This window comes from Bemisia tabaci, chromosome 7, assembly GCF_918797505.1.
Source record: "Bemisia tabaci chromosome 7, PGI_BMITA_v3".
NCBI lineage: Eukaryota > Metazoa > Arthropoda > Insecta > Hemiptera > Aleyrodidae > Bemisia > Bemisia tabaci.
The window spans coordinates 13,585,494-13,608,312 of record NC_092799.1 but is presented as its reverse complement, the minus strand read 5'-3'; the positions used below and the strand labels follow the sequence as shown (position 1 = coordinate 13,608,312).

At 36.3% G+C, this 22,819-nt stretch overlaps 2 protein-coding genes across 2 annotated transcripts; both read right to left on the bottom strand.

The window, feature by feature from the left end:
• Positions 1-253: 253 nt before the first annotated feature.
• ATPsyndelta (ATP synthase, delta subunit) lies at positions 254-3,790 on the bottom strand. The gene is made up of 5 exons (XM_019048923.2): positions 3,635-3,790; positions 3,245-3,380; positions 2,188-2,355; positions 1,386-1,608; positions 254-500 (listed from the first exon to the last, which is right to left on the bottom strand). Exons 2-4 carry the CDS (start codon positions 3,365-3,367, stop codon positions 1,408-1,410), a joined length of 492 nt encoding a protein of 163 aa, XP_018904468.2. The 5' UTR covers positions 3,368-3,380; positions 3,635-3,790; the 3' UTR covers positions 254-500; positions 1,386-1,407.
• A 961-nt stretch (positions 3,791-4,751) lies between these two features.
• Positions 4,752-19,876, bottom strand: LOC109035336 (serine/threonine-protein kinase VRK1). The gene is made up of 13 exons (XM_072303002.1): positions 19,739-19,876; positions 16,439-16,633; positions 15,680-15,735; positions 15,213-15,282; positions 14,492-14,688; positions 13,579-13,804; positions 12,770-12,949; positions 12,166-12,335; positions 11,633-11,754; positions 10,992-11,183; positions 10,169-10,327; positions 9,558-9,703; positions 4,752-8,928 (listed from the first exon to the last, which is right to left on the bottom strand). Exons 2-13 carry the CDS (start codon positions 16,614-16,616, stop codon positions 8,813-8,815), a joined length of 1,812 nt encoding a protein of 603 aa, XP_072159103.1. The 5' UTR covers positions 16,617-16,633; positions 19,739-19,876; the 3' UTR covers positions 4,752-8,812.
• Positions 19,877-22,819: the final 2,943 nt, after the last annotated feature.

The window sequence follows — 22,819 nt, the reverse complement described above, 5'->3', positions numbered from 1 at the left end:
TGATCGAAGAAAAAGCTGTTTAGTGTCAAAAGACACTTACTTTGGGACACTTTTAAGTTTTAAGGCCCAAGTTGACATACATGCACCACCTTCAACGGCTTCCATGAAAATTGGACATCTTCCATGATATTGGAGTGTGTGTTTACATTCTCACAGATTCACTTGAAGTCAGTTTCCAGTTTTTGGGATTTTACCAATAAATTGATAGATGATAATAATCGAATCCAAGTTGAGAGGAAATAAATTATCACCATTTAAAACTAACAGAAGCACTTTATTTTTCACCTAAATTAAGAAAAAAAAAGGAGAAAGAATGTCGCATTAGGAACGAACATTAAAACAACAATAGAAAAGAAAATAAAGAGAATGATACATTCAAGATGACATGAGGAAGATAGAGACTGTACATAGAAATGCTTCTTCCATTAGAGAGGCTTCCCGCTGGGGTGAAGCTGGAACTTCGGAGTTGGTTGCCGGTTGCGCTCAATCAATCTACAATACTGCAACAGAAATTTAACAGAAAATGAAAACCCTGTTGATCTTCCTCCAGTATAAAATATGGTTTCGTTAAAACACTCTAATTCTGTTGGCAGATTTTCATTTAAGCTTGGTGATAACGATTTGTTTGTAAATGAATTTCTGAGACAAAAGCCCACTACAATTCTTTTCTCTGCTTGTTCCTGTCTTCATGAATTCTTTTCACTCCATACGCTTTCATGCTGAACAGTAAATACAACATCCTAAGGTCCGCTTTGCAGGCACCTCATAAGTAACTAAATCTAAATATAGCAGGCTCATCTAGGGACTATTTCCTATTAATAGCTGCAAAAATAATGAAAATTGGCCCAGTACATCTGACAAACAAAGCGTGACAAAGAATTCACATTCACATTATTATGAGAGAATTCACAACTTTACAGGGTTATATAGAGAAATATAGGTCATATTTTCAAAATCTGAATCAAGCAGGCTCATCATAAAACTATCGCATGTCAATAGCCACAATAATCATACAAACCAGTCCAACCAAACAGTGACAGAAAACAAAAATTCAGGGGGTCCGAAAGCTTGTGGTAATGATAGTAAAAAAAACTGCAACTCATTGTCAGTCTTCTCCTGCCCATGGCTATCAGCACATCGCTCATCTGATGCTTATCACAGTAATTTATTCAGATATAACTTTGATTTCATCCTTGAATTAAATAAAATAATTTAAATGGCAGAAATGAATGGTCCGTTAAGGCCCTGAAAGACATGAGTCTCGATTAGGTACTGGCTTAGGGGCCCTATAGCTCATGAGTTTTTGGTTTACAGTTGTCCTTCACACCATCCTTACTTCAATTCTCACAAAAGTGTTAGAAACAAGTTAGAATTTCAGCTCTTACCATTTAAATTAAGGGACTAAAATTATCCGGAAATAGCTTGGACGACTGCTTCAGCTGTCTCAACTTCTATGGCTGCCTCAGCCCTTTCTTTGTCATCCTTAGCTGAAGCAAGGGAGTTCTGGGCTGAGGAGAGGGCTTCCTTAGCTGCTGAAAGGTCTAAATTTTCAACTGGGTGGGCTTCTTCAGCCAAAACTTGAACGGATGAATCTTCATTGATTGTAACCTGGAGAAAACGAGACAAAAATTAAGACATAGGAAGACAAACAAATTTTAACGTAGCTTGGACTGCACCAGCTTTTAGTGTTCGGGTTGGTTTAATTTTTAGTGTATTTTCTGGAGGCAAGTATATACACTATTTTGAGTAACGCTGATGCCGTCAGCAATAACACGAAGTATCAAAATCTAACGAGTATTGCCCTTGAGAAAATTAGCATTACTTGTATCCAGGAGATCTTCGTAGTATTCGTATTACTTTTTCTATTCTATTTAGTTTAAGAAGAATAAGAAATTGAGTTATTTATTATTAGGTCAAATTTTATCAAATGTGTTGTCACTGAATTCTTCAATCCATCCAAAGCTTTTGAAAAGCGATACCTACTTTCATTAATGTTTGACAACTTAACTGGCTCAATGACTTGACTTGAGGTAAGGAAAGGCAAACAAAACAGGATGCAATCTGGGACTACTTAATAATATTACAGTATTACATCTGGTTTTTTTTTTTGGGGGGGGGGGGGATGTGAATCACTAGTAAATTTCCAAAGTGTGAAAACGTTATTTTGTGGAAAGAAATAAAGCTTACAGTTCCACTGGAGACGAAGACCTTCTTAACTTTACCATCATCTTCATATACTGTGATAACTCCGGGTTTTAAGACAGCCAGAGTTGGTACGTGGTCGGCTAGAATACCGAATGAACCACTGAAGGAAGGAACATCTACTTGCTTCACACTTTGATTGGCGTAGAATACCTGAAAAAAGCAATTGATGTTATTACTGAGAATTGAAAATGGGTGGATAAAGTCTCCAAGTGCCTTTGGCAATAAAAGTAGAAAATGCTCTTCCATTTCAACATCACTAAGAGATCTCAGGTGGTCTTGATTTACATCTAAGGTATCCAATCTAGTAGCATAAAAATTTCTGAGGATATCAGAAACACCATCACACTGATGGCCGTTTCATCATTCTTGACTCCATTTACGTTGAGGGCATCAGCGCACTGGTTTCGAATAATTTAAAGCCTACGCCCGATAACTAAACAAACTGAGCTTTGCCTATTTCTGATGGCATTAATGGATCAAGACACAAATGATTGCACAATGTGCTGACAGACTGCAATTACTGGCAAAGTAAAGGACAAATATAGACTTGATAAACCCCAATCACTTTATCTAAGCTTACAACTCAATAATCAGAAACAGAGGGGCAAATTTCTTGGATTCAGCACAAAAAAATTGTCACAGAGGGCAATTTTAAAACCGATCAAGGATGCTTAAACTCCTTGATATTAGAAAAAAAATTACAAGGGGGTATAGAATTGAGGCAGAATTCACTTTTAACAAAGTGTTTGCTGCCCAAGCTCAAATTACCTGTGGTGCCAATTTGAAAATTACTGATTCATAATCAGACCTTGGGGTCTCTTGAAACCATAAAAGAAATAGCATCTGTCTATCTGGAGTGCTCAATAGATGATGGCACTGATTGAATTTAGTAAAGGCGTTGACTGCTGAATTCATTGATGGAAGTTTAATCAATGAACTAAGGATGAAGGAAAGTATCGATCAGAATTACCACTCCCAAAAAACCCATTAAAAATTTTTCTGCTGTAAACGTTCCTACATATGCAGTAAGTAGGTATACCTGATTTGCTGCAGCAAGGGTGAAGCTCATCTGGTCGGCATAAGTCCGCGAAGAAGTAGCCGTGAGCCTGGCTGCGGACAAGAGACGAGAGGCGGAGCGAACAGATCTGCCGATGGATGCCATCTTAATTGAAAATCTACAAGTTAAGAAAAGTCAAATAAAAGTGAGGCATTCAATAAAAATTAGTGTTTGGGAGGCAAGAATGGGCACTTTAAAGAAGAATATTGGGTCAGTGTCAGTATCGCAATAAACATAGAAAATTGACTATTTTCTGCGGATGTGTTTGGTTCAAAGTGAAAGGGCTATCGAACCTGGTTTCTTCATGCCATGAAATCAACGTGAAAAACGAAATAATCATGTTTGGCACAAATAAATGCATAAATATCTCACCTCAAATTCACTTGAAGACGGCAGCCTAGATATGACTTTGAAGATAACCTGAAAAATATATTGATATGGAGGACTTCAATGTTGCCACTTGCACCTTTGTTTACAATGTGTAGGGGAGGAATTAACGCGCAAAAGCCTGAAAAACACAATGTGACGAGGGGGTTGGAACTCAGGTGTTTTCTTTAAAGTAATATTATATACTTAGCTCAATGTCCTATTGAACTTATTGAATCCATAATCTAAATATCTCGTATGAATGGAATGTATTTATTGAGCCGACAACACTGCAAGTCAGGCTCGCGAAATGGTGAATGTTTAGTGATGTGAATATCCAACGGTGCAGTTTCATGGCGGCTGGTTTGAATTTTTGCCGCATTTCCCACTTCGGAGAAGGCTAAGCTGCCCCCGCTTTTAAAATTATGGATGCTGAAGGCTGCCCTAAAAGACGTTGACTTTAATGGATTTTTAACCTCTGGAATTTACAAACTTAAAATTACAACTTAAAAGGTTTAGGAATGTTACCCGAATCAGAAAGTGACTTGATTCTACATCCTTGACATGGATCTTCGGTATAAATTTCAGTTGCATCAATTTAAGTCCTGAGTCCCAGTCAAATAAGTTCATACATTTTAAGAGCGAGACAGAAGAGACCTTGTCCTTGCATTACTTCCGGTGATGAACGTAGGATAGTCCTTGGATCTTCTGTCGCAATTCAAGTATTCAGACTTATGGACCTTCATGTTATCTGTAAAGTGCTGTTCAGTCAATGAAAAAAGCAGGAAAGCCAATTCCAAGAATTCAGTTATTGAGTTAATTTTTAAAAGAACGTAATACCAATAGCAATAGAGCTCGTTGGAGAGCTAGTGAACATAGAAAGAACTCAGTCTGATGTCAAGAATCACTGTTACTTTAGATGAATTGGAATTTTCAAGTTTCACAACAGTCTGTGAATTTTAAGTCAAAATATTCAGACAGAAAATTTACTGTAAAATAAAGAGGGATAAGAATGCATTACACTAGGATTCATCTTATTACCTAAGAGGTGTACTGAGGGTTGAAAGAGAGGGTTATCATTAGACTCCCTTCCTGGTAAAAATGACGGGAAGAAAAAAAATGATTTTTCGAGGCAATTAAAAAATTTATTAAAAAATTTATCAACTAGAGAGGAATTGAATATAACAGGCTACAATAGACCCTTAAGTACAAAAATTTAAAATAGTTTAAATAAAATTCACAAGAACAGTCAGATTCCAATTCGATGTAGGTAATGAATGGGATTTATCGCATATTTAGTGTTTTGATGGGGGAAAAACTTAAAAGAAAAAAAACGAATGACTACTGAATGGTTGTAACTGGTGTTAGTAAGACTTAGCTAGCGCAGGAAGTTACATATCGTATTAATGTTTCTAGCTTATCAAATTATTTATCAATTAATCATACGAGTAACTCTAACTATAAATAATTTACTGAATGCGAGCTGTTAAACATAACATAGAGACGAAGATTCTAAAACCTACTAAATCGTTAAAGTAAAGAGAAGATAATTGCTTGAAGACTGACTTGCTAGAGCCGAAACTATGTCTTTCACAATTTATTTACAACCTTGCTTTTGATACAACGTAAAGTAAAATTGCACAGCCTTCAAAAAACATAAACAAGGAGAGGAAAAAATTTGGGGTGGATTTTGAACCAATTTCCCAGTACATAACCGAAGCTAGGGGAGTAGTTTCGATTTCGAAAAAATATTGATCTAATTTTGATGCGACAGAACCACTCTGTCATGACTGACGTATTTATCCTAAAAAGAACTATGTGGCATGCAAACCCAATGTACATAGTTCCTTTTACCATAAATACTTCCAAATGTAGTGAAGGTGCTCTCTATGGATTCTTGCGAAATAATGAGAAGCTGGCACAATCTGATAAAAACTGCTAAAGTGATGGCGCTTTGCTGATTTTACCAATTAGATTGAAAACGGAGATAACCCATTATTTTTGACAATTTGATGGTCAATTGACAGGAAAAGTTGCAAAGAACCTAGGAGCTTTGAAAGCTGCCAACAGTTCCAACTTGAAAAAACAAAAGAGTGGTTCGTGTTAAGTTAATTTTACAATTTTTATAAGCCTACCTAGATTACACACTGAAATTGAAGAAATTATCTAAGTCGAATCAGACAATATTACATTGAGAGATTCTTTTTCAGTCAATAGTTTTTAATCACATGTTATCCTACTGTCATCGTTAGCATTAGGAAATTTCCTTTTTTAAACATGGTCTTGGACTATTCAGCAGCTGAACATGACTCTTCGACACAAGGGAAAGAATAATATCCAGTCAGAGAACATATCTGCCGTGATAGCGAAGAGAGCAGTAAGCGCACTTCTGTATGAGCCACTGTATGTGTCTCCAGGTTCATCCCAGCACGCACTTACTGCTGTCTTCGCTAACACGGCAGATATAATATTAATATTAAAAGAAGTGAAAACTCTTGGTTAAATTAAAATATTTAACTTGCTGATAATGTGACAGACTTGGATATGAAGTTTAGTGCTTCTGAAGCAATTCAAAGGGACTAATTTAAAAGATGTTTACATTCACTAATTACCCAAACTCACAAACGTAAAGATTTAATGAAGCAGTTAGTAGCTGCAGGAAAGAAACTACAAAAATGAATGGGGTGAACACCGACCTTCCTCTAACTAAAAATCTTTGTATTACATGAATTTCACAATAGATGGGATTTGATGAACAAACGTGAAAAATAAGTTCTTTCAGTACAATGTTACATTTTGCATCTGGTGAGGCGACAATTGTTTTCTTCTGAGTGTTTGTGCAATTGTTAACCTGACGTCTTTTGCTCATGGCAGCATCGTTACCCTGAATATCAGCATTTGAAGGCAGAGCAAAGGACACACAATAATTGGTCAGTTGCTTTGACAGTTCAAAGTGAACAATTGAACAAGTATTAATAAGACCAGATGAAAATACTGAAATGATAAAACTATAAAACCATAGTCTTTAAAGATGATTTTTTCTTTCCTAATAACCACATGAATAAGGTCAATGCTCGATAGATTCAACAGATATGAAAAAAAGGATCACCCTTTCTTTCAGGGAATGATAACCCTTAAAAGGTCTTATCCGAGAAATAAATATGTAACCGATAAATTCAATTCTAACAAAAAATATGAAATAACAATTTGTTTACAACGTTTCCTAGGACTTCAGAAGAGACTTGATAGTAATTAAACGTAGAGTAAAGCTTTAGAAGCTTATTAACTATTTACAAAAACGAGGATTCATGCGAATAATTTAAACGAGACTATACAAAGAAAAGGGGAAAAAGAGAAACAAAGTTACAATTATTAACATATTCTGAATAGGAACAATGATTTTAACTGCATCTTAACTGATAGTTAAGTAGTAAGGACAGTTGAAAAGTTCAGAAGAGCCTCCACAAAGAGCAACTTAATTTTGCCATCAATTGATCAGTACTCAATTTCATTTACATTTTTGAAACAAGTCTGAACCAAAGAAGGTCTTTTGAGCAAAACATCACTAACGTCGACTAGCGTCGGAAGGCTAGTCGACGATTTGATTAACGTGGACTTTGGTTTTTCTCGTTAGAAATTGATTTTAGTAATATTTATTGGGCAAGCCATGTTCTACTTGAAACTTTCAGACAGCAAAACATATCAGGACACTTAAATATGTACTTTGGCTAGTGCCCATTTAAATCTTTGAATAGGTTATTTCGTAAAAAAATTTTAATGTTTGTTATAATGTTCCGATAGTGTTTTTACTAATTCTGACACAACGATTAATAACGACAAATGATGATGCTCTTAGTGGTACGCTCTTCACAACAAACACAATAGAATTCAACCGGTTCCTTTGAAGGGCCATGGCACTATCTCTTAAGGACTGTTAACATCAAAAAGAACATAATTTTTGTGATGAGCCTTATTGTTACATGATTAAAGAAATGGTGAACTGGATATCAATTGCAATAGCCGTATACTAGTAACTGAATGAATTTATTTAATGAATAAATTATTTCTGTGGCCTTTTTTAACATATAAATGACTAAGATGAGCGTATTACTTTCAGTGACACTATGAAAACACATTGTGATTCCAGTGGCTGAAAACCATCATCAAATATTCTCTAGTCATTGCAGCTACCTCCTGGCTGGCCCTACAGAGTGTACTTCGAGGGTGTTTCTTGGATACAGCCACAGGTGTCGATTGAAAGTTTACTAAACACCCTATAGTGTAGGTGGTGTGATAGTTGAGGTGCAGAAAAACGGTTGAATCATTTGAATTTGAAATGATTGTGGCGCAAAACAGAGAATAGTGCGAAGCGCTAAGTTTACAAGGAAACGAAGGAAATAGGTCTGCGAGTCAAACATTTAAAGCACGGGGAATTAAACAGACAAAAATACATAAGATAACAGCTTAAATTGGGCGGTTACATTGGCCTTGCGAACAGAGTTAGATCGATCATTTTGATGATCAATGACAGAGTGGCAAAATAATAATCGGCCTTATGATCACAGAGATTTACAGTATGCTTACCATTAATTTTTCCATTTTTAAACTGTGCTTTTTGCATGAGTCTAGTATAAAACTTGCCTATTTTTTATATCAACGCCCTTGAAGCGTTACTAGCAAGAGCACCGGAGAAAAGGAGTGCACTGAAATGCCTTTTAAAAGTGGATAAACATCTCAAAACTTCTAAATCTTGAATCTTTTGCTATGAGACAGCCAAGATAAAGAACGAAATAGAAGTTGAGTTTTAAATATATATACCATGATTTTTCAGGCAAAGTTAAAGTTGTGAAACAATAATTGAAGGAGCTGATTCACATTCCTGGTTATATGGACTGCATTTTTTCAATTTGGAACTTTAAATTCTGGTTCATCTGAAAAAACAGTTGTGTGCATAGGGAAACTAATGGCACATACGTTGTTTTTAAACCGGGCTAGAATTTACAGTTCCTAATTGCAAAATGTAGTCCATATATAACTATTAATATGATGGAGATTGCAAAAAGTATTAATAGAAGAGCCGATGGGCTCCAGAACTGGCTATGGCAGAACTGAAATGATGCATTAACAAGATGAGAATTACGAAAATTAGAAATATATGAGAATGATCGGCTCCCTACAGCACGATTAAACAAGGGAAACATTAGAGCTCCTCAACCGTTTGCGATTCCTGGAAGAATGAGTCCTTGAGTCGAATGATAATTTCCTCTTGGTTGTAATCGGAGCGGTGAGAGTATCTTTATCTGAAAAATGGAAAGAGAGAAATTATACCCCACTTCAGTATTTAATACAAGGAGATAGCTACACAGATATATTTCTTCAGTTATTTTCAGACTGGTTAACAGGACTACGTGGACTTCTCCCGATGGGCCAGTCGGTTAAAGGAACTGTCCGATTGGAGAAAAAGAAAACAGTGGTAAAACAGAAAAAGAGAGAGAGGTAAAGACAGGAAGGGAAAGAGAAGATATGGAGATTAAAGATTTGGACCCTTCTATTAATTGCAGGGAGGACCATGCTATCTGAAAAAACGGCTGGATTTTACACAAAATTTTCAGTTGGAAGTGTAAAAACCGATTTGAAAAGAAAATAAAAGGGATTCAAAAAAGTTCCTTGACACATTTGTCATTTTCCAAGACATTTCCTGCTATTCCCCGACTGTGGCAATCTTGTGGTCTGAATTTGTACCTCGGATTTACTCTGATACTGAGCATTTTGATACCTACTTCAGAGAATGAGGTGAGCTGTTTTCCCGAACGATGGAATTTTAAATCATTTTTTACTCACGGCTGTCATGCTTAGTAATTCTTACAAGCTCATGGTGATGAGTGAATTATTTTGACCAGCCAAAAATACAGTAAAGCAGATTCTGTACCTTTTTTTGCGGGAACATTACTGGATTTAATTTTTTTGCTGCGCAGGGAGCAATTCCTCTCCAATGATGATTTCAATTTCCCATTGACTCCATTCACGTATCCCGAGGAGCTTTTTCCAGCCTCTGCTGTACCATTGTGGTGGTTACTAAGAACAAAAACAGGAATTAATTAGGTTTATGTATTTCCGGGGGAAGGATACTTGATCCAGAAGATGAGAATGATTTGCGTTGCAAATTTTCAAGAGAACAAATATTTGTGATTTTAATTGGATAAATTAGCTGGGTATTTTCCTCATTTTTAATTTATTAATTTTTTTTTTTTTTTTTTTTAATTTTACTTGGAGTCACCTTAACATTTGCGTCCTCTTTCATAACAGTACCGTTCCGTGCTTCTAACTCATTTGCGGCATGCTTCTCAAGTAACTCGGATCTTTACACAACATCACGACTGACAGCATGAGGTCATGATGTCTTATGAACACACAGGATCTGACAAAGGCATTGAAATTATAAGACCGATTTAGTTTAATAAGTAAAAGGAAAAAATATTCAAATTATAATAAAGTATATGAAAAAATAAAAAAAAATGTTCAATATCTTGTACTGCATACCTTTCATTCTTAGTTCTTTTGTTCGGTGCACACTGATGAGGTATCTCGTAGAGTCTTTGCTTCATCCTGTCGATCTGAAACCTCATTGCTGGGGTTGGATTTTGAAACTCGGGAGACTCCTCGATTCGTTTGATTAATACTGAGGCTGGAGGTTGGACCCTTTGAACACGAAAGACAAGTCTTGTTAAATGAAGACTCAACATAATCATCAGATTATGCAAAGAAAGCTGAAAAATTTCAACTTTCAGCACATCTGCTATTTGTGCTATACCTTTCAGAAACCATAGTATAGACACACTGGAGGATTTGCAGGTGTCTAAAATTTAATCGATTCCATGTTTAAAATGAAACTGTTAAAAAAGCTGAGCACGAGGATGTCCTTGGTTTCTAAATTGAACAATTATTGAAAGAAATATGACAGAATAACCTAATTTGCCAAAATACATGTGCTTAAATGGAAAATGCGACCAAATAACGTAACAAGGCAGCACATTTTCTCAATTTTAAATCTATTTCTCTCCGAGTTCGCATTTCAGAAAAAAATTATGAAAAATACTGCGAACTCAGCTTATTAAGCACTCTCAAATAAAGCAATGAAAGTTTTGTGTGCAAATTCTCCATTGACTTAATGTAATTAAGGAGAAAACCTCACACTTGTATGACATTAACTTTAAGGGTTAGTTACAGAAAGTCAAAGTTAATTGTGAGTTTCCGCGAGTAGCCTCCACGACTCTTCTTGGGGGGAATCATTGAAATACAAAGATTGGATTGAAATAGGTATGCATATGATTTGATTTTGTTTTTATAATATCATTTGACTTACTTAGCAGATGGGTCAGGAACAGTAGAGCTGAGTGAAATGCTGGACAGTCTTGTTTTCTTGGGCGGTGTGTGTGATGTCTTTTTCTCTGGATTACTGGCTATTATTTTGGCCCAATCAAAATCCTCATGGTCTCCAAGCTGTGCCTTCCGGTGCCTTGTGCGGGCCAGCTTATTTTTGACAGTCCTAGTAATCCTGAGCCGATAAAATAACCATTAAGTTACTTTGATTATTTAAATTGAGGGAGCTCAAAAATGCTTGAGAGCTCGAAAACATAAGAGAATATTTTTTATAATTACTAACTTGAGAGATTTGAAAAACAGGGAACATGAAGAAATGCAAACAACCATGTGACATTTGTTGAAATTGAGATTTTATCTACTTGAAAAAATAAGAAAATTTTGCCCCTTGGATACCCCTCATACAAAATTATGAATATGGTGTTATTACCAAAACATTGTGGAGGTATGTTTGTTCTTTTTTTTAAAAAAAAAAAAATAAATGAGTAAATATAAATAAATAGAAAGTAAAAAAATAATGGCTTCAGTAGAAGTTTCATGTAAAGGTCACTGCTGTTGTAATATTGAAATGGAGCAATTTCTTTTCAAAATTAGATAATAAACTTAGATGATAAAATAAGATACCTATTAATATTTTGCGAGTTAAGGAGCTGGCGGGCAGTCAGTGGTTTCAGATCTGGTCTAATGAGCTTCTTCTTTTTCTTCACTGGAATATTTTCCGCTTCACTGTTGCCTTGCATCTGACACTAAAAAAATAAAAAATCCATAAGAGTAAATTCTTCTTAGAACTTTAAATAATGAAATCAGTGTGAAGTTAGATGTTGAGAATTGAAATAATACCATCTTCTGCCAGATCAAATTTTCAATTGCTTTGAGATAAAGCTCTTTTACTTCAACCCTCACTCCCTGACATTTTTCGCATAAGCGCATCAACTAGAATCAGAGAGGGTTCTCTGTGAAGATTCTTGTTAAAATGAAGATGATGATCTCTTTAGTTATTGCACCAAGTAGGAGAAAGATAAGGTGAAACTTGAGACACATGACTCAATTAGTAAAAATACAAATTTTACATTATACTTTATTTTTAAAATGGAAAACTGTGTAGTTTCTACTCATAAAAACTAAAAAAATGATAGAAAAAACGGAAAAGTTCCTACCTTTTTACGTTTCACTCCTCTGGCATTATTGAACTCAAAACTTAATTTGCCATCGAAAACCGATCCTACATCTTGCACACCTTTCTTGAAAATTCGTTTGCAGTACTTGTAATTTGGTTTTGCATCAAAACTCATGCTGACAACATACTTAACATACTCAACGAGCGCCGCTGGAAATAAAATGAGACAAATTGAACACTTCATACAAAATCATTGAATAGTGAAAATACATAATTATTGTAACTTAAAATTAGCTAGGAGAGTGATGATATAAAGTTAGCAAAAGGAATTTTTTCCTATACAAAATTAATTACAAGTGAAAGTGAAAAAAATGATAGCATCTTAGAAGCTTGCTTCAGGAATTATTTTGAGGAGATAAGCTAGGAAATTTTCAAGTGTATCTACCCTTAGTGCTCAAATCGGACCGCAGACCCTGTAAACTGTCAACGACCATTGACACGAGCGTAAACAATTTATTGGGAAGCAGATGTTATGAAGACTGCTTGACATCATTTTCATGGTAGCCATCTCTAAATACATTGCTCCAAATTATTCAATTTAGTACTACCACTTAAAGAAACAAGAGAATAAACATTGTACTTACAGGGAGGCTTGGAGTCTTCAAAGCACAGCGATAAAAATCGCGGAATGTTAGCCATTGCACTGTTTTTCATGGATGCTACTTCTTCCGGATCAGACAGTTTGTCCTCCCATGGTAGCTTACCACAAAGCCACTTGATCAAGACATATGCAAGTATTTCTAGATCTCCTCTTCGAGAATGCGCTAAAAAGGAAAGATGTGTTAATTTTAAATTTCATTTGAAACTGTATTTTGAGTAATGAGATATGTTAAAACTATAAAATCTATAACGAAAGACTACTTATGACAAGATAAGCACATTACAAGGGAGAGATTGATAACCTGATTTACATTTTGTAGATATGTTATCCAGCACTGGAGAATATATCTAGTCTACAATATTTTACAATTTCCACAAATATTTTATGTTTTCATCAGAGAACCATCCTACATCTAGACCTAGAATCTACACATCCAAATCTACAATCCTAAAACATCTACATCTTTGTCTAGAAATTTTAAATTCTGTTCTCACAAGTGTAAAGAAAAATTAATTAACACTTCAGGCAAAATAGTTCTCTTGAAAATAGTAGAATTCTGGTAAAAGATACTGAAACAGCGCAATCAAGATACATTCTTTCATGCGGAAGACGATGATGTAACGGCTTTTAGGCGCTCAAATTTAGTCACATTAGGATTCAACAAGAAGGATGAAAATGTACAATAAAATTACTGAAGTGATGCTAGGTAAAATTTTTGTAATGCGTCCACTTCATTCTACCACTTTATAGATTTTTCTGTAATTAATATTTGAATGATATAAGTAAAGTTACCTCCAGTATGAGCATCACGTGATGTAAATTCTAAAGTTCCATTGTGGGCAATCCTTGCATCGCTCAGATACGGTTTGTGATTCCCATGAGAATCAAGATATTTTGCAGAGAGTCCAAAGTCTAACAAATAAATAGGGGCCTGATTGTCACGACCAATGACCAAATTGGAGCCCTTGATATCACTATGTACATAACCGTATGAATGAATATATTCTAAAATATCAATCTGCAAAAAAATAGATGGTAAACATTAGAAATTAGAGAAGAGACAAACGTCAAACTATTGGTGAGGGGTCAAAGCACTCTTTTAGAGAGTCAAATGGAGAATTTTACATTGTGTGATTCAGAACTACGATTTCTGGCTTATCTATAAAAACACTTGTGTGCAAGGGAAAACTTATGGTACATACGTCGTTTCTAAACTAAGCCAGAAGTTGTAGCTCCTAATTGCAAAATTTAATCTGCTTGGCTTTGACTAACCTCCTATCAAAAGATTAGGGTCAATGGAAACTGTTTTGAGCCTGAGCTATTGAAACTTGAGGTTGACGAAATTCTGAAAATTCTACTGCCTTTTTAGTATTTTTCCAACAGCGAGAAAAGGGACTGAACATAGTTAATTTGTCGTTTTTGGCAAGGATCACAGGTGGACAACATTTTTTTACATCAAGGATGGTCAGTGATCGAACATAGAAAGACCTGATTTTAGTATTCATACTTTGGGAACAAATCTACACTTTTATAGGGTAAATGTGTTCTTAAATACGTCTAAGCTCAGAAATTTCGGCAAATAAAACAGAATAATATACATATCAAAGTAGGACCTAGGTTCTTCTGCATGCTCTGTTTCAGCACTAAATGAGAGTAATTGAAACTCTGAACAAAATTGGATGAGAGACAACGGAAAAATACTCACGATGTATGAAGCCAGCGTGAAAGATGTCTTCGGAGTGAAACACTGACCAGTCTTACAAAAGACATTGTGCAGGTTGGTGCCAAACCTAGGCATGATGAGGAACCTATACCGTTTGCCATTAGATGTGTGTGAGCCACAACCAACGTAGTAGGGAATACCTAGATTTTTCAACTCATGTCTTGCCACCCAATTATCAACTGGAAAAAAAAAAACATTACGGGTGAAATTTTCAAGATTTAGAACTAGGATCCTCCTGAGTAAATTCAACTGATAAATTAACAAAAAAACTAGACACCTTGCCAAAATGTAGTAAACAATACAAGAAAAAGCTGTGGAACATATTGCTTAGGCTAATGGGGTTGATGAAAAATCGACCTTTTTTCCTCCTTCCTAGATTTTTTCTTGTGTTTTTGGTACCTATGTTAAAAGAGCATGAAGACGGTTGTTTTCTCCCAAAATTTTGGGCCCCAAAAAAGATCTAGATTTTATGTTCTTGAAACTACCAAAGGCGCTGACAAGCTATTTACAATTCTGAATTTTGCGATTTATTTCAATAGGTAACTTTAAAGTCTTGTTTTTTGAGCCATATGATGCAGAGTTCATCACCGAGTTAACTCTCTTAGCTGGCAAAAAGTTATTACATTTTATTTTTTTCCACCTTGATATCCCTTTTGTCCACCTCAACAACACATGGGTCCTGCACAAAGTCAAATGTACTTACTCATATCCAGTTTCGCAACTCTAAGGTAGAAATTCATCTCAACAAATAGTGGCCCATTTTTGTGAGGTTCCTGAAAGAAGAAAAGAAAAAAAATGTATTTCTTTCAGTAGAAAGACTCCTAGTTTCATTAATATTTTTGGAGAGTGAATCTTATACTTGAAAAACATATTAATTGGTGAATAAAAAGAGACTACATGCTTAGTATAATTGAGACCATAGAAAAAATGTCTTAGAAGTATGTTTCATTCTGAGAAAAGATCATGCTACAGGTTCTTTGGGTATGAGTATCTACCTGGTTTTTTCTTGGAAACCTGTTTGCTTGTTCCTTGTTGGCAACAAGTGGATAAAGTTTTTTGCGAGAGGAAGTAGTTCAAGATTTAAGATTACATTGTAAATTGAACATAATGCCTCTTATAAGTGCTTTAACTCAATTTTTAAATTGGTATTGATGAAGATCACACACTTACCACTTTGATCACATATTTTGCATTACTGTCAACAGGACCATAAAGATTTTGTGATGCTGAAACAATCAAAGTAAAATTGGTTTCAGCAAACTGACTGTGAAATACACCAATGGGGAGGAATGCTTTTGATTAAACTTCTGAAAAAATGATGTAAACAAGAGAAGACCCTGAATATTGCACTATCCTTAATCATCCTTTCACAACTCACTATATTTTTACATGTTTTTCACGATTTAACTGACTTTGACTGCAAATGGGGAGGCTTCACTACATTTTTGGGATCTTTTCACATTTTTCTCATTGAATGAAAAACGTGTGCAAGTTGGGGAATATGATGCAAACGTGAAAAGACTTTTAAACACTATGATACTTTTGAAATCCTTCCGCAACTTATCCTTGATGGACGTATCTTTCATTTAATAGTGCTCCTTGCTTAGACACCTCTCCACATTTTTGGATCTTTCAACATCTTGGAGGCCATTCCACATTAGAGACCTATCTCGATCAGCCCTCTCATATTTGCCTTCTCACATTTACAGAATCTTTTCACCCCCTCCCCCCTCCATACGTCTTCAAATTTTTAAGGCCTTTCCAGAGATAGGCATCTTTCAACGTTTTAGGGGCCTTTGCAGACCAACCCTACAAAAAGACTGAAGGGAAAATGTGCAAGTCTAGAAGACTTTGAACCCTTCATTAATGGATGATTTGGTTGTTGATGAATTTTATTCGGTGCAAATGTAAAAAAAGTTGAATACTGACCGAGATATATTTTTCCAAAACCTCCAGCTCCAATTGATTTGCCTAGTTTCCATTTATTTTTGGTGATATCTGTTAAAACTTCTCCTTCTTGTAAAAACTCTTCAACTTCTGAATCATTGCTAGCTCCCTTTTTCTTGGGTGGAGATTCCAAAGCAAAAGTGGAGCGTCGTGGAGCCATTTCCCTTCAGATCTAACCTGAGAACAGGGAGACATTATGAGACAGTAGTTCTACTCATTGGTAGTTGAAATCTTGTGTGGTTTATGCATCAAAACGATCTTTCCAATGTGAAAAGATTAAATGAAAGTGAAAACTTGTAATGACAAATTTTGAGCAATTTGAGTAGAAATTCCTGTGGAATCAATTTCACCTATTGAACATTAATTCTGACTCTGTTCGGTGTATTTCCCAAAAATTGAGACTCACCAAAAAATAGTTTTCTTTTTCCCTCCTGACACAAATACTTAGGTACTGAAAAATTGCTGAAAAATCACATGACATTGCGCTGCCCCAGAAATAATTAAAACAAAATTCCTCGAGCGAATGCGATCAAATTTCAAAGAGATATTCTAAAATAGGTTGAAATTCCACTTTTGTCCAATTGAAAGTTGTTAGAATTTTGTTTAAGTACACGCCTGTGAGTTACGATAACCCACTTTTCTGGTAAAAGGTGCTTTCAGATATACATCTTGACTGGAATGAACCACAAATCAGGATCAGTATTGACCAGGTAATAATAAAGTCCAAACATAAATAGGTTACCTTAAAACTCAAATATAGCACTAGTACAGGAGATTGGTCGCCAACTCCTGCCCCTACAACACTTTAATTATCATCTCTTCTCCATGGAGCTTAAGATTCCTGCTATTATATCTCCTTTTTCAATTCTACGGCACTAAATTAACAAATGATTAGGCTGCTGAAAATCCAGTGACAACTATTTCACTGCTGCCATATTTGGTATGCCACTGAAACATCCTTTCTTTCTATCCAATTATGATCTCTTTTCACTTCTGGTTGGTAAGTAGTAACATTACAGCCATTGATAGTGGAAGCTGGTAACTGAGTTATTCCTAATCATTTTCCAAAATTATCGACAGAAAGTCCTGCCTCACTTTTCACAAGTAAAGCCAAAAGGTACTGAATCAATGATTTCAAAGTCACAGGTGTAAAAAAATGGAACTCCTAGGATTCACATGAATAAGCAAGTTGCCCGAAAGTTTCCTTTTGACTAACCTTGTTTCCTACCCAGAACTTTTTTAAGATTCTCTGACTTTAACTGATAATCCCTGGGTTCCAAGGCTACGGCAACTTTACTTTGAGGCCATACTAAGACCAGACTTCTAAGTTCTGAGTCTAATTCTGAGCTATTCATTGGGGGCACGTATTCATTTAGCTCCTGGCACATCCTATGAACTTTCATGAAACTTCCTCAATAAAAAGAAAATTTATCATGCATTTTCTAATGATAGCAGTGGAAGCACCGGACAGAATCTGTCTCACTCTTCAAACTGGAAAACAGAATTTTCTCAACCCTGATTGGCCAAAAAACGTCAGATGCGGTAGTATGCTAACAGCCCTTGCAAAGACTTCGTATTTGAAAACTAGAGCTCTTGACATCCTTGCAAGCTTGCATTCATTGATACCTGGTTTGAGATGAATTATGCTTTTTAAATTACCCAAGAGCAACATCTGTCAAAACATTCAGAGACTTCTTTGAGCTCAGCTTCCCACTGAATAAATTCTCATGAATCCCAACATAAATTCACAATTTTTCAAGGCATCCAAACTAATTCATAAGGATGGTGACATTCCCTCAAATCACTTGACAAATGTTTAATTCAAGGTGATTTGGATAAAAGCACGTATTGTGGATTTTAAATAAGAAGCAGTAATTGCTGAGCATGCAGAGTAGACTAAAAATTAGTTTGTGACATGTAAGCATTCATTTGAGGAGAGAACAAGGGTTGATTGCTGTCAAGAGCTCTATTTACAAGGTCCAATGAACGAAACAAATCAGTAAATTAGGGGAAACTCTATAATCTTTACATGTGGATCTATAAAAACTATCTGACTCAGATATCGAAAAGAACCAATAGACATACATCGTCTTAATATGCAGCCTGAGAGAAAAAACAAAGGAGCTATAAATTGTTCGACCTTCGGAGTTTATGTATCAGAGGTTATTGAAAGGAGTAGAAAGTCTGAGCTAGTACAATGAATGAAACTCTCCAGTGAGATTAAACCTTGTTAGGAAAGTGAAAATTTTTGGGAAGTTGAGAACAGACCTACATAATACAATACTTCAAAATACAGCTTAGAAGTCATACCTATGTTATACCTATTTTGAAATGTCCTATCACTAAGCTTACGAGGACACTTCCGTAAGAGTTCTCCATATTGTATGCAACCTCCCAAACGATGAGTACATCACCTCCTGACAATAATTTAAGCATTAAGTATGTAAAAATGAGGTTCTGTTCGGCTAGTGAGAAGCACTTTACAGTTTGCCGTTTAGCAAATTACACTGCCCGTCCAGTCATTTCTGTTACAATCTGATGCATATGCAACAGTATAATATGCACTCTAACTCAGTCAGGTGAGGATAGTTCTGTATACTTGATAAAATGACCAACGTAAGTCAGCAATAAGGAACTCTTAGATAAACTAACAGGATAACAGGTTAGGAAAATTGTGAATTAAAGAGAGGTGAAAAAGGAAACATTCTCTGAGGGTCTAGGAGAGAATCTGACAGGAAAGATACACAAGATTCAATCTAAAGCTTTCGACTATAAAATAGTGTTAGTTTAACCAAATTAGATGAAATAGCCCAACATAGTTGCTTCGAAAGTAGTGAAAGGTAAAACCTTTTCATCTTGGGAGTGAGGAGTTCCAGGAAGAGAATCTGGGACAATGATATGCACACTTAGAACTTAAAGCAATGAGATCAAACACCAAGTGCCATGCAATGAGGTTTAGAGATCAACTGAAATAATTTCAGTTTGTATGATGGACCTGATGATCAAGTTAGCTAAGTCCCTGAGGGCACCATACTAGGGCAATATCAATTGCTGGATCCTCTGAACAGGAGTGGAATAGGCTTGTGGTATTCTATGAGGAGTTTCGATTTCGTGAGCAGACGGCAAAATTGAGTTCTCTCAGACTGGGAAATCGAAAACTGGCTGTCAGAGAAAGACGGGATGAGTAGAAAAGCCGAGAAGGATGCGGGGTTACGTACGATTAGAAAATGGACTCGGGACGGACAACAGAAGATGAAGTCCGATATGCTAGAATATACTTACGAATGCGGGGAGACAGTGTCACGAAAAGTCACATTGTCCACTAATTACCGAAAGTTACCAGAACTTCTCAATATCAGACGGAAAAGATAATACACTTGTCACACAACTCGACAAATAAATAGCAAGCAAGAACTAGAGTCCCTTTATACCCAGAGTTACGACAACTCACTTTTGGTTGGGCCAGGATTGGGCTGAAAGTGGCCTAAAAAAAAATCCAATTCTGATTGGTTCTCGCTCATGGAGGCCGAAACTAGTGCACCAAGATGGCGGTACCTCGTATGTGAACAAGAATAATGAAAATATTACCTAATTGTGGTTTATCAAGAGTAAATTGTTATTGCCATCGGTCCAAAATGAAAATAGATTAAGAAATTATTCACAAACCAATCTCATTTTCTTTATAATTGATCAATTTGTTGATGTTGTTGTTTCTGTGTGACAGACATCGCAGGATTCCTGATCCTTATCCCCCAATATCGTTCGTTTGAGTGCACTAGTTTCGGCCTCCATGGCCAGCCAAGGTCGGCTGCCAGTCAGCTGATAATCGAGTTGTCGTTACTCTGGGTATAAAGGACTCTAGCAAGAACTACGAAAGTGCATTGCTCTCACCAACTGCACCGTCTACCTCGACTGATGCACGCACACTCTCACACAGACACCATAGAGAAAAAAAAGGAGGTGTTTGCATTTCGGGCATCTTGGAATTTTTCATAGAGTATCTATAGCTTTGATGACGTCATTGGGTACAGCGACGTTTTTATCCTGTCGATTTTCTTGGAAATGGTGTAATTTAAGGGAAAAAGTCATTCTATAAAAAGTGCTTGAAATTATATAAAGAGTTGATTTAAGTAAAAAAATCGGACATTATGGTCAGTTTTTACAGCGTCAACATAACCCTCAACGAGCGTCTTGTTTACATTGATGACGTAGGTGGGTACAAATCCTCAAGATGCAAACACCTCCTTTTTTTTCTCTATGCACAGACACAAGACACAACGATGATTACACGTTCGCGAGCGCCCGAGCGCCAGAACTGCCTGGATGGAACAAAATTTTAAGAAAATGGAATCAAAAGGTCGATTTATTTTATAACCGAATTTCTCTCCTTGGATTAAAACTTGTTGAACTGACCGTTAGATTCATTGAGTATGAGAGGAAAACAAAAGTTGACGTGCGAAATCTAAAACTATAAAGGAGAGGCCCCAATTTTGTACCCAATGTTTCAGCGACTTCCCGAAGGCGGATTTCCTTGAAACTTTGTACGCATGTGCGGTTCGTGCTGAAGGGGTGCAATTCGTCGTCCGATTTTCGAAATTTTGATTCTAAGGGTTGAAAACACGCTAAAATAGGGTGACCCGTGTGTTAGAGCGGTGTTGCGCGATCGATCGTCGTCGTCTGGTCGTCGTGGTTTCCCTTCTTTTATTGCGTCTCGATCAGCTGTTTTTTCTGTCTAATTTTGGAGATTCCGAACCGGAGCAGTGTTGCCAAAATCACGAAATCTGTAATTTCACGAAATTGTTCGTTCTCGGTCACCTGATGACTCGGCTGCCCGAGGCGTTCGTCGTCATGGATATTCGTCGTTTATGAAGAATTCCGATTTTTTCGTACAGTGCGCGTCGTCTTTTGAATTTTGTTAATATTTGTCGTGTATGAAGAATCTCGAATTTTTAGTAAAGTGCGCGTATTCGTTTTAATATTGAGAATGGATCGGAGTCGAAAACGTGGGCGTCCGGCGAAGCGTGGCAATGTTTCTCGCAATTTATCCGCGCGACGCAAAGTGCGGCATGATGGCTATCTCAGTGAGATAGATAATGTACGACGTAGGGGTGAACAAGGAAATGACCTCAATTCATTTCGGCAGAGCACTGATAATATTATCGAAAATGATTATCCGGAAAATAATTTCGGACTTTTAAATGTGAAGTGCCAGTATTGTGATGGAAAAATTATTGAAATTTTAGTTTTCCATCGAGAAGCTGGTCATCATAAAACTTAAATTCTCAATGATTTTTCGTATTCGATAGCAGAAAATTTGGTTCAAAATTTAAAGTCGTAAATTTGGATTGTTTCTCATGAAAGAGATGATTTAAGAACGGAAATTTTGAAACACCGCAACGGAGATACGTGGTTTCGCACTTCAGTCGTGCGATACGGACATCCATCAAGTTTAAAAAAATGCATCAAGTCCCCGTCACCGCCGACCAACGCGTTTGTCGATCGAATCAACTACATAGGTAGTATGAGCAGGGGGTCTAAACGCCTTCAATTTTTTGAACGCAATACGGACATCCGTCGAGGTTGTATAGTTGTATCAAGGCGCCGTAGCAAGCGCGTCCCATTGTTTATCGTTACATACGAATATAAGTTGAGAGAGGCCAGTCATAATGCCTTCAATTTTATACATACATATTTTTGGGCAAAATGAGAGACGACGTTTCTTCTTTTGCGACGTTGCAGACGTCCTTAGAAATTTTATTATTCTTTCGAGAAGCTGATCAACATAAAACTTAAATTCTCCATGATTTTTCGTATGCGATTGCAGAAGATTTGGTTCAAAATTTATTGTCGTAAATTTGGATTGTTTCTCATGGAAGGGATGAATTAGGAACGGGAAATTTTGAAACACCGCAATGGAGATACGTGGTTTCGCACTACAGTCGGTGCGATACGGACATCCATCAAGTTTAAAAAAATGCATCAAGTCCCCGTCACCGCCGACCAACGCGTTTGTCGATCGAATCAACTACAGGTAGTATGAGCAGGGGGTCAAAACGCCTTCAATTTTTTGAACGCAATACGGACATCCGTCGAGGTTATATAGTTGTATCAAGGCGCCGTAGCAAACGCGTCCCATTGTTTTTCGTTACAGACGAATATAAGTTGAGAGAGGCCAGTCATGATGCCATCAATTTTATACATACATATTTTTGGGCAAAATGAGAGACGACGTTTCTTCTTTTGCGACGTTGCAGACTTCCTTAGAAATTTTATTTTTCTTTCGAGAAGCTGGTTAACATAAAACTTAAATTCTCCATGATTTTTCGTATTCAATAGCAGAAGATTTGGTTCAAAATTATATGA